This window comes from Chaetodon auriga, chromosome 16, assembly GCF_051107435.1.
Source record: "Chaetodon auriga isolate fChaAug3 chromosome 16, fChaAug3.hap1, whole genome shotgun sequence".
Lineage (NCBI taxonomy): Eukaryota > Metazoa > Chordata > Actinopteri > Chaetodontiformes > Chaetodontidae > Chaetodon > Chaetodon auriga.
Window position 1 is genome coordinate 14,256,272 of NC_135089.1, and position 12,800 is coordinate 14,269,071.

The window sequence follows — 12,800 nt, forward strand, 5'->3', positions numbered from 1 at the left end:
AGATTATCAGTGAAATTCACCTGGATTTTGTCCTCAAAGACATTTCAGATTCTGTGATGGAGCTCACTAAAGATGAGGTTTCTGCAGCACTTGATTGACCTAAGTATCTGGGTCATTAGTTTACTTTGCAAATTTAGGAGGTCCTAAATGCTTTACATTTAATTCACCAACAGAATGAACCATTTAATACCTGATTTCCATGTGCAGCCAAATGTTTGAGAATGAAAGACTGAATGTTGTTGGTGGTGTTAATTTAGTCATCCCATTAATATGAGACAAAAAAAAAAAAGACTCAACAATGATGTTCTGGAGGAGGTTGAGTTTTATTCGGAAATCTGACAGGCATGGCTGAACAGTGAGCTCTCACCTTAAACAGAAAAAACAAACAAAAAAATCAAGACAGCAGCACTACAGGTAAACAATACTAGTGTTTGAGAATGTCATATTAAACATAAATCCACTTGCACACGTTACGCACTCGGGTCATTTACACACACACACACACGCACACATGCTCGCTCGCTCACTCACTCTCACACTCATACACACACTGTCAACTCCATGTCAACATGAGGACATCCTCCATTAATAATCACACTACATCCAGAGGAATTCCAAGCACTTAGAACAATTACCCACAGTGCAATTAATCTAACTATACACAGATAATTTATATATTTTGATGTATATAGGGTATTCAATAAACAGTATTCCATTTAGACAATTTCATTAAGTCAAAGTCATTTTCATAACTTTCCATAAATAGTGAAAAAAAAAATGTCTTGTCAGTTCCTCACCACTGTGATTCAAAAATGGTCCCAGAAAAGAACATGAAAAAATAAAACACTAATGTGCACAATTCTTCAGCAGTCTCAAAACAGAGAATGATCAAAACCACCAACAAAAAACAAAAATCGAAGGAGGGGAATGGGCAGAGGGATAAACGTTGATACTCACAGCACAGACTGGTTACTACATTTACAGGGGGTGGAGGGACTCTGGATCACTGTACAGGTTAAGATCAGACAACAAATCAAGCAGACTGTCCACACATCATCCCACAACAACCAATACATCTTCATGCCCGTTCTGTACACACAACACCTGACACAACCGGATGGCTTTAAACAATATGGATAGATCACATCTACTGAGGACACAGCTGTCAATTCGACCGCCAACATGTTTCTGTTGCCATCCCATCCTGTCAGACCCACGGGGTGTAATGGAAGTAGGTGAAAATCTCCTATTTGTTCTTGCTGCTTTGATGTGGAATGAATGAGATGATGTTTGATGCAGACACTTATTTTGTAGATAGGATGAGGGCCACGATGAGGCCATAAAGCCCCAGCACCTCGGCGAAGATCAAGATCAGGATCATGCCCACGAAAAGCCGGGGCTGCTGGGCGGTGCCTCTCACACCGGCATCTCCCACGATGCCAATGGCGAACCCGGCCGCCAGACCACTCAGGCCCACGCTCAGACCAGCACCGAGATGCAGGAAGCTCCTGTTGAAGGGAAACAAAGAGTATCGATTTCGTCACATATAGGCAATATTACACTATGAATATTTGAAACAAAGTCGCCTATCAAATCTACAGAGGAGAAGTATTTGACGTCCGAAAGATGGCCAAATTGTCAGTCAGTACATTCAAACACATTTTGTTATCAGACAAAATGTCAGTGCCTAATCATGTGGTGGATGAACTAAATTTAAAGAATTCAGAAAGAAACATTACAAACACTGTAAAGCTATGAAATTTTGTTAAAAGCAAACAGGATTGCTTTTAAATTTACAATAAGTAATAGTTTTTCTATTAATGATGCGGCCCATCTGATGGTTAAGACATAACTCTGACTTGCAACTTTCAAAACCTTTGAGAATTACTTTGGTCCTCCTGCCCACATAATCTGTATGGTTGGATCTCATTGTCTTCATCAAACTCATATATTAAAACTCTTGCAAAGAGCTGGAAAGAGCAACTTTCAAGAAATCAAACAAGATGCAAAAACATATATCATGGCAAAACATATCAAAACAGAGAGGTTGACAGTTATGTGCATGCTGGTGCAGTTAGCCTGAGTACAAAAATCAGGGAACTTTAAAAACTTTAACAGAGGTCCATCTTACTTGTAAAGGGTGACTCTCTCAGAGATGTTGTTTGCTATCAGTACAGCCACCACCAGCCCGTAGATGGCAATGATACCAGCCATGACCACAGGGATGATGGACTTCATGATGAGCTCTGGCCGCATCACAGACATGGCAGCGATGCCTGTGCCGCTCTTCGCTGTCCCATACGCTGCTCCTAATGCTGAGTGAGAGAGAAGAGAGATCCTGTTCATTCATCTGTTCAGTTCAGTCAGTGTTACCTCTTCACTAACAAATTCCTGACAAATGACTCTAACCAGACAAGATACAGATTCAGATGGAGCTGCGTGACAGCGATTAATCCGGATGATCAATTTCGATTCTCTGTGCTAACATGCTGGATCTGAGACACGGTTCAGAGATCTGACGTGCAGGCGACAGACAACATGAAACAGCAAATCACGTTCGACTGCCAGTTCTCTTACACCCAGCAATAACGGAGAAATTTAAGTGATACATCACCAATAACATTTTTAAGGTTCTTCACAAACCGTGTGTGAAAATCATTTCAGAAAGTGGTAAATGGTTGGACTCTGGAGCCTTGCTACCCCACATCACCCAGCAACTTCAATACTTTACTAGAGGACTATTTTCATGATGTGACAGAAAATGGGAGGTTTCCCCTTGAGCCCCACTGTCACCTCATGTTTCATCAGATAGTCAGTTGTATGTCTGCCAGTTAATCACTTGTCTGACATCTACCCTTTTTTTACCAAGCAGTCTACATCATGTGTGGGGGTTCATCACCTGCAGAGACTCAAAAGAAATACAGATAACCCACAATGATCCGTGCTATTCTTTGTTACCTGTACAGCATCAATCTGCACAGGTCAGTAACTGATTGTCATATATGGCTTTGATGGTAACAAGCACTGAGCAAGTCTGAATTCAGGATGCTACCTGCTTACAATGAAGGCCTGTGGGAAACAAACGAATAAATAAATCATACAACACCAACCCTTGCTTCTCACTTGCGGCTGTGGGTGTGATGACACTTGTGCGGGCTATGTTCTAAGACTACAAGCTATTGTTGGTGCGTATTTTTTAAATAAGCGACACAATGTTTTGTCCAACAATTTTAAGTGCTGTGGCCATACAAAAGAGGAATCCCTAAAAAGTCAATAATGATTTTCTTATCCACTGATATTTGATGCAGTTCGTATTTGCATGAAGTATAACATAATGTCTGAATCTTCCCATTTTCAGTGCATCATGTGTCAACTCCGCAGTGCATACGTTGCCACTGTACCTTGAAAGGCAGTACATTTGCATCCCATAGACAAGGAATGGAGGTGAACATCACATTTCTGTCCTGTGGGTCTTCAGCCTTACACAGATGTCAGCTACGAGATGCCTGATTGAGTTGCCCTGAGTATTTATTAAGTATCAGCTTTCCGATTTCCTTTCTGGAACCTAACATCACGGTTTGTCTGTCATGCAACTGTCAACTCAAGAAATCCTGGACCGACTCCACTGTGAACAAACAACTATTATGACTCTATAACAGCACCAATGAGGAAGGAGAGTGAGACATAATATTTTTCTGATTCAAAGCTGTAAAGCCAAAATTGCCCTGCTGGAAAGGAAATAATTTATAACAGAGCCTGATCAATACATTGGCCGATAAGCAACAGAAACTGCAGAACACAAATGATATTCTGTCTATATTCAAATATTTCTGAGGTAATTTAGAAAAGTTTATTTTTCAAAACGTACTTAATAACCAAGCTGTTTCTGTTTAAAAACAAATACCGGCCAATAAATTAGTGTCTGGATCTTTTTTAACTCTCCAAGATCCATATTAGTATCAGCCTGCCACTGCTGCGAGATTAGATGCTAATGCCACGTATTCAGGCAGTGCTGTGATTTGTGATACACGATGGAGATGAAGTAATATTTCTAACCATCAAGGAAAAGAACCTGATAGATTTTTTTTCAGCCTGCAATGTTGTCTTTACACTACCTGAATGGATCAAACAGTTCAGGCAGACCTAAGTTTGTGCAGGATAGCCTCAACATTTTGGTATACATCTGCTACATAACAGCACTTAACAACACTTCAACACAAAGGTATAAAGACGTCTTCTGACCTACATAAAAAAAAAAAAACTCATTTAGATTAGTTACAGATGCACTGATCCAGTTGTAGGCCAGGATGTGACCGATCCACATTAAATACAGTTTTCTTTTGTCAATGTTATTATAAAATGTAGTGTTCCTGCTATCACTTCAATTCATTCAGGCATGCCAGGTGGTGCAGTGTGCTATACAGATGTTAAATTTAGAAAAAAAAGGATCAGTACTCTGTACGGCAGCCTTGTTTCAGTATTGGAAGTTTTGTCAATGCGTACTCGGCTTTACTATCTCAAACATAAATTTCAACTCTGGCACTCACTCCATAAACAAATTCCACAAAGTGACACTTGATTTCATCATAAAATCATGGAGACACTTCATGGAGACAGTTTTCTGTGTCTGCAGGAATAGGCATCATTCTATTGACTTGACCCTTGCAAAGGGACCTTGTATATTCTGTATGGAGGTGTAATGTCATCTCTTCTTAGACAGACTGGGTGTATCCTGCCTCCATCCTCGAGCGCATGCTACACATGATAGGTGGCAGTACATGAATGAATGGATGGATTCTCCCTTTAATTTCCCACACTGATATTCGGGCCTTGACTCTGGCCTTCCTGTGATACGGTTCATTTCAACCAATGGGAAACATGCCATGGATCCTATTTCAGCAAGAATCGTATTTATCTTATAATTCATGAAGATCTGGACCCTCCTACTGTAAAATGACTTCATTATGACAGATAAGAGATGGCCTGACGGGGCAGCTGCCACCTCAGTGAGGGTCTGCGTCACCAACCAGCAGTCACCAGGACACGGCGTTACAGCTATGATTTGATGTGATATAACATAATAAAACCTGTCTCATACAGGGGGTGGCTAGCTATAATGTTAGCAATGTGAAGAGCTGGTGGTCAACAGCTTGATGTCGGCGCAAACCTCCCCCCGCCTCTGCCTCGCATCCCTGGCAGGTGTGTATGAGCCGTGACCGACTCAGCTAACACCGACACCGTCTCTTTTAAGACAGCCCCGTGTTGTCGTCTCTAATATCGCCACAAGCATTCAACATCTGGCTAAGCTAATTCGCCGTTAGCGTAACAATGACGCCGAAAGCTGAAATGTCAGATGAAGGAGCTGGTGTAGTTACCGCTGAAGACCATGGCCGCAGAGGCTCCCATCACAGCGAAGAAAGGCGAGTACTCGGGGCTCTCCTCAGAAGACATTCTCGCACTTTTCTCGGGGCGATACAGCTACGAGGAAGACTATCTTCTTTTTGGGGTTTCCCCTTTCCCACCGTCAGCTTTGGACAGGTCAAAACACTGCGAGGGGGCGACAACGTAGCTGCCAGCAAGAGCACCGGTGTAGAAGAGGAAAATGGCGAAACGGAAAAAGTCACGTGACCAACCATCTCGGAACGGTCCATTTGTGTGGACATAGGGGTGCATGACATAAACGGGCTTGAAATATCTCGTCCTTGTTGTTTATTGTTCCGTAGAATACCTTGTAGAAATTATCCCTATTTGATAGAAATTTTCACAGCGATTATGTATTAAAGCAGCTTGTAATACCCACTGTATGATATGAGTATCTCGGACAGTGTGTGTGCTGTGGTATGTTCTGCTGCAAGTGACTGCAGTTGAAACGGCAGCACTCACTACTCGCTGGTATTAATTATTAGGTGTCAAATTGATAGTAAAATCAACAATTAACACTGTATTTACTCTAATTTATAGGTACTACAAGTTAACAGAGTAATCTAAAGGCGTTCAGAAAGCTCAGTAACACTGTGTCCATATCCAACATGCATGTATCCTCCCAGTCATACAGCAGTATGTGCCTGGTGTATGAGGTCAAAATGAAATAACAGGGAGAGGTTAATTTCAAACATTTGACTTCCCTTTGCATTCAGACAAACTAACACTGTCCTGATTCAGTGAGTTTCCTTTTTTAAGATGACACTGTAAAATGGAAATGGGTGTTTCTAATGCATAAAGGACATTTTCACCTCATAATTCATCATAGATGAATGAAATATTTGTTTGCTTCTTTTGGTCAGATTTTGTCTCACATTTTTACCAGATCATTTTTGACCCTTTACACAATTTAGTCTCCTAAAATGTGTCCCTTTTTTATTTATCTTTTCTTATTTACATTAATTTGTTTTGTAGATTTGACAGCTAGAGCAGATTTATTCCATGACAATAATACTAATTACACTCAGCATCAGCTTTAATAAGAGGGATTTGTCCTGATGAGCTGTATTGCTGTAACTTGCATAACAGGGAGTTTTAATGTCACTTGATTGGATCATATCCACTCCTCCAGACATTTCTCAAGCATTTATATTCAGTACAGTGGGGAAGAAAACACTGACAGTACTTGGTGACATGTACCATGCAGTGAAGTAGACCTTCTATATGATGCAACATATTATGGGGGATTAAATATGAAAACATTAAAATGTGTATCCCACAGTGTTACTTGTGTAAAGTTTCTCTTTGTCACACCATAATCCCTTTAACGAGTTCAATTCTGTCATGAGAATGTACTTACAATACAATCTTATGCAACAGGTGCATTTTTCAGGCATGAGAAGTGAAAGCAGAGCGGAGAGCTGAAAATATGAACTGCACACATGACTGCCAGCAGCCTCTCCACTTTCTGGTCAGAGTTCACTCATGTGACCTGTTCTCAAGTGTAATAATAATTTCTTTACACTAAAAGGAACATATGTTAGAAGATAAATTATATAAACCACTAATTAATCAAACACCAGACACACACATGCATTAGTACTGCTATGCAATTCACTGTACAGAGCCAAGGCCACTCAGTGCTAGATGTTGTGAAATATTATTGCAGTATCACTATTACAGTACTTTCTTTCACTCGCAGAACTCTTCTTGTGTCTTGTATGACTGCATATATTGTTTATGTAGTGTTTTATTTCAACTGTTTTCTAAAAGTAGAAGCCTCTTGGAGTCAGACCATTAGTGCTTTATTCTGAATTTAATTTTTCTAAACAGAATGACACATCTTCAACTGTTTGCAGCAGTGTAGTTAACCAGCAGGGTAACTAGCAAGTTCATATGTAGTATATACATCTACATCTAGTTAAAACTAATGCAGTCTGATAAAACAGCCCTGCACTGAATCCTACCTTCATGAGTGTTATCATGTTTAGCTTTTGGCAAGCGTTCCAAGTTGATATATAGTACATATGAAGTTAAAATGTATTGCAGTGTTGCATACATACAATCTAACAGTACCCACATCACCATCTGCTGGCTGATTTCAGGTCAGTCAGTCAGTCAGGGCATCCTGTTTGATTTCTTCCTCCTTGTAAATGAAAGCTCTGCTGACATGCTTCAATAAATTACATACTTAAAACTGTGAACTTGGGAACAGATCGTTACACCATTACACCATATGCATCAGCAGGTATGCTCCGTAAAAATGATGTTAAAATGATGCTGAAAGTCAGAAAGTGGTGTAGAGGATGATCAGTTAAGCGGTGGAGATCAGATCTGAATGGTGTCTTTGTACAACAAAGATACAAAATATTTCTGTATTTCTTCTAAATTACGGAAATAATTCAAGAAAAGAATGTTGTGGGAATCTGAGACAAGTTAACATATGTAGAGTAACATATCACAAGCAAAAGAAAACAGAACTACAGAGGTTACAGACACTGCATTTTAATGAAAGATTAGGTTAAAATAATACACTTTTAATGAAAGAAGCAGACATTAAAAATCACCATAAATATGCTACATAATCCTAATCACACCTTGCTCTAACACGACTGAGTAAATGTATGTGGAAGGGCAGCTCAGTGTTAGGTTATACACAAACACATGTAGGATAGATCTCATCAGCATGAAGGAAAAGTGAAGACATCCGGCTGTGCAGTGAAAACTCTAGATGTGAACCCCAGACTAATGTTTCTCAACACCATCCATCTTAAGACATCTCAGCACTTGCTGAGCACACATGCACGCACGCACACATGCACACGCACACATGCACGCGCACGCACGCACGCACACACACACACACACACACACACACACACACACACACACACACACACACTAAAATGTACACCTACAAGCAGAACACATTCATACTCCAGATTTAGGGATTCTTGCAGGAGACTTTTGCGGGCTTTAACATTACTAATTCAACATCCTGACTGCCTTTGGCAAAATATGAACAAGTGTTACTGATCTTACCATAAAAAACACGAATTTCACTGATAAAAAAAACAAGCCCTCCCACTGCTATAAGCATTCCCATATGCTTGCATCACTCAGAAATGATCTATGGGTTAAACAGGCCTAAATTCTTTCCTCAATTTGGGATAGATATGTCTAAATGTGCACCTAAACTCAGAAGGAAAATCCAAATACCTGCATCCAATGTGAAAGAAGGTCAGATAATTTGACTTGGTGTGGCCTTGCCCACACACAGTGTGTTTAGCGGTTGCTGATAAGGGTTTCATCACTCAAACACACGCTTTAAAATCCATCACGCACACGTGCCTGTGTGACTACGTCTCCCAGTCGTTCACACACAAACCCTGCACTCATTCAGTCCATGTCCCAGCACAACTAGCAAATGGGATAGCAATATCAGCAAATGTGTTGTTGTGGTCGCTGGAAAAACATGAAGAACAGAAAAAGATAAGGCATCACATGCTATTCTTGACGAAGCCGTACGAAGTGAAAGTGTGGCACAGCGATGGCTCTTACGCGGGATGAGGAAGCTACACTGGAACCCTTTGAAGTCAAGGGGATGCAACTTTTGAAAAAGTCATGAAGAAAGATGAAGACTTCCCTCTCAGTCCCAGCCGTTGTCCTTTATCATGTGGGACAGCTCGATGATAAACTTCCCCTCCTTATACTTCTGACTCAGCTCAAAGGCTTGTTCCTGCAGAAAGGAGGGGCGTAAGAGTTAATCGAAAGTAGATTAAAGTGAAGACAAAGTTCTGCGTGTACCAAGGTAATTTACTACTCTGGATTAGTTTAATAAAAAGATATGAAAGATTCTCCAATGGCACAAAACTGGTGAAAGAATGTAAACACAGTTTGGGAACACAAATAAAGCAGGACACGGTTGAATCACGGGCCATACTGTTACTGTTACCAGGGTGTTATCAATTGTTTAAATCTGATGCTGAACTGTAAACCCTACACCATAAGTGTGCATGGTAGGAACCACGTTAAGTGGACACACTTACATATTTCCAGCCCAGTGTGGTGTGACAGTTTTCACAGTAGATGTCGGCTACTGCGTGAAGTCCTGTGAGCAGCAGCCTCTCCTCTGCAGGGCCACAGCCGACGTTCACCCTGAAAACAAAGGAAGTGTTGTCAAACAGCAGCTCCTTTCTGATTCACAGGGATTCCCATCCTTACCCTGAGACTGCTGTGATCCTAAAGGAACTACTTTCCTGTATCGTCATAACTTCTTTTGAGGGGAAAAGAGGCCATGCGCAGTCATAAGGCAGACAGCTTTCGATGAAACCATTCAGAACAGAATTCCACCTTCACAGATCAAGGTTTAAACTGAAGAAATGCTGATGGACTTAGATTATGTGTTATTTAATGGGCTCACAGAGAGCCTGTGTATTTCTGACCCACTAACCCAGCAGGAGTGTGACCAACGTGATCTCACCCAACTTCAAGGTCTACTCGAGAGCAAATCAAATTATCTGTTGACAGTGTGGTTTGTGCAAATACGTGTGATACTGGGAATTTGTTTTCAGAGAGAACTAGACTTATTTTAGAAATCATATGTAGGCAAAACAAAGAAAAGCAAAGATTCTCCAACTTTTTTTTTTATTTCTGAGACCCACTGAAGAGGCCAATAATCTTATCTGAAAATAACTGAATAAAAATTGATAATGTGGAGCAAAGGGTCATTTAAGGAGAGTCTTTTTAAAACTGTGATGAAAATAAATCAATTGTAACCTTCGCTAAATTCACTGTTTAACTGCCTATACAGTGATTATGAAGAAAAAAACACCTAAGATCATAATATCCACTTCTGTACATTCAATGTGCCAACATGTAGTAATATTTAAAAGTAAAGTACTCACACAGAGTTGAAGAGGTAGGCTCGGCCCTGACTTCCTTGGAAAGACTAGGAGACATGAAATCAGAGCATTAAAAAAAAAAAAAATCACAACATGATATTAATTAGTATTTTTCCAGCTTTACAAAATATTTCCAAAATGTCTCCCAACTTTGGGAGATCATTTATTTGTTTTATGTAAGTCCAGGGTTAGGGTTAGGGTTTCCAGTGTAGCCACTTGCACTACTATGTGAGAGCTATGAATTGGTGCCACCTGAAATTATTATTAACAACAAAGAGTGGCAGCATACTCACCTTGGAGATAAGATCGTCATGGTTGGCCAGGTGGGCGCGGCAGTGCACACAGCTGTAGCGACGGTGGCAGGAGTCCAGGTAAGCCTGGAAAGTCTTGGCCTTTGTCAGCTTCACCATGTCTGAGGACGAAGAGGGTAGGGGGATGCAGGATTGTCGTATGTTGCCGTGCACACGTTAGTGATTCCCAAGACCCACCGGTCAATCATATGTGTGAATTTAGGATTATCACTTTAATTACATTTACCTGTAGCAGTGAGGAAGTGGAGGACATTTGACAGACAGGTTTTCCATTAACTTTTAATATATTTGATAATAACAGCAAAACCCTGCAGTGCCTTTCCCCCCAACAAGCCTGACCTAAATTTTAAGAAACTGTGACACTGGAACAATCAGTTGGTTAACAAACTAATTTTATAAATGTACCCTTTCAGACAATCATTAGCTGTTTATAGCTTTATAAATCCTTTGCTGGCTTTGTTTGTTATTTAGTTACATATAATTATGTGAAGTGAATATCAAGAGAAGGCAAGACATCATTAGATAAAACTCTGCCATCAGGACACTTTAGCTTAAGTTAACACTTTATTGATCAAGTTCATTGAAACTGGATGAAGAGTTAGAAACCACAGTAAGTCAAAACTACAAACTGGTACTTCCTACTTCATAAATTCGACTTAGTAAAGCAGTACTTTGACTTAATATCTCATAATTTAGGCTTGGTATCTTACAAACTTGACCAAGTGTCATAGCATTATGATCGACCATGATTATTTCAACATTTTATCTTTCTTTTTTTTGGCAGAAATGGACTCCACAGTTGGGCAGATTTAGTTATCCTGGAAATTGACTAAATTGCAGCCCTACTACACAGTGTGCTGTAATCAAGAAACTTCCTATTGTGCAAAGACTGACGTATAGTCAAGGCACATTAGACAAAGCATGCATTGTTATAAATTAACAAAATTGGTCTCAACTAATGCTGGCAAGCAGGTTCGGACAGTTTGCCAGCTTGCTTCCTGGTCCATGATAGTTTGCACAAACAATCCTCGCTTCATTAGATACAATCAGTTAACCCAAATTCAAGTCCCTGCAACGTGTGCTGCGCCATTTATGCGCCACTAACACTGGTGACTGTCTGACAGTCACTAAATAACGACCCACATGGCCTGAAACGGCCTGATAACAGTTACATCTGTCAGCTACGAGAGAAACTGCCCACCAGCTCTGACCTAGCTTGCGCGTTAGCTAGCTGGCTAGCTTCACCGTCACAACATACAGAAGCTAACAGCAGCTCAGATGCGCATTGCAGGATATTTTCCACTGTCTGTCGACTCACCTGATACTAATGAAACTCTTCACAGTCTACACAGCGGGCCAATGCGACTGACAGCTGAAAAGCATCCGATCAAAGCGGGTCTGTGGTCGGTGGGTCCGCTCGGTCCAACAGTCGACCACGCGCTGGCGGCTCGGACAATGAGGACGAACACAGACAGCCTTCGGTTGTTGCAGCGGAGTCCGTTTACCCGCGTCTCTCTTTCAAATGTGAAACGGCTGTCAAAGTCCCCCCACAAATTTTGTTAAAACAGGATACGACACCCGACTATGCTGGCTGGCAGACAGGATGACCGTGCGGCGGCCCTGGCGGGAGAAAAATGTGGTTTGTTTATGAAAACACGCAGAGGAGGAAGTCTGAAGAGTGCAAAACAAATCCCTGTCGACCAATAGGAGCCTGCGGGTGACGTTTAGAATGTGGGTCAACCAATCAAATTCGCTTCACACGAGCCCTTTATGGCTATCGGTTTGATTGTTGGTACACAGACCGATAAATGCTGTTAGCAGGTTATCACGACTCTCGTCCTGTAGTTTGTGTTTATGGATTTGGGATGAAAGTCCGTCAGATTGGCTGCACACTAATCACACGCACACTCTGTAGGGGACAATCATCAGCGGCTACGTGACAGGATTAGGTAAATCTTTAATATCCCTGAAGGAGGATGCAGGAAGGATGTGGAGATGATGTGGTTGTTGTGGTTTCTTCGGCCCAGGAGGTCCAGATTCCTTCAGCACAGCACCATTCATCAGGAGATACTTTACTGAAACGGATTCTGCTAAAGCTTATCAACCAAAATCCCCCCAAAAAACCACCACAGCAGTTCACATTTCATTGATAACGGTTCAATTT

The 12,800-nt window shown here is 41.0% G+C and overlaps 2 protein-coding genes across 2 annotated transcripts; both read right to left on the reverse strand.

Moving 5' to 3' along the window:
* Positions 1 to 304: 304 nt before the first annotated feature.
* On the reverse strand, positions 305 to 5,619 carry atp6v0ca (ATPase H+ transporting V0 subunit ca). The gene is made up of 3 exons (XM_076752239.1): positions 5,376 to 5,619; positions 2,132 to 2,315; positions 305 to 1,508 (listed from the first exon to the last, which is right to left on the reverse strand). The coding sequence occupies exons 1-3, from the start codon at positions 5,449 to 5,451 to the stop codon at positions 1,304 to 1,306; spliced, it is 465 nt and encodes a 154-aa protein (XP_076608354.1). The 5' UTR covers positions 5,452 to 5,619; the 3' UTR covers positions 305 to 1,303.
* Positions 5,620 to 7,910: 2,291 nt separating this feature from the next.
* On the reverse strand, positions 7,911 to 12,527 carry ypel3 (yippee-like 3). Its single transcript, XM_076753290.1, has 5 exons — positions 11,955 to 12,527; positions 10,619 to 10,737; positions 10,329 to 10,372; positions 9,471 to 9,579; positions 7,911 to 9,160 (listed from the first exon to the last, which is right to left on the reverse strand). The coding sequence occupies exons 2-5, from the start codon at positions 10,733 to 10,735 to the stop codon at positions 9,071 to 9,073; spliced, it is 360 nt and encodes a 119-aa protein (XP_076609405.1). The 5' UTR covers positions 10,736 to 10,737; positions 11,955 to 12,527; the 3' UTR covers positions 7,911 to 9,070.
* Positions 12,528 to 12,800: the final 273 nt, after the last annotated feature.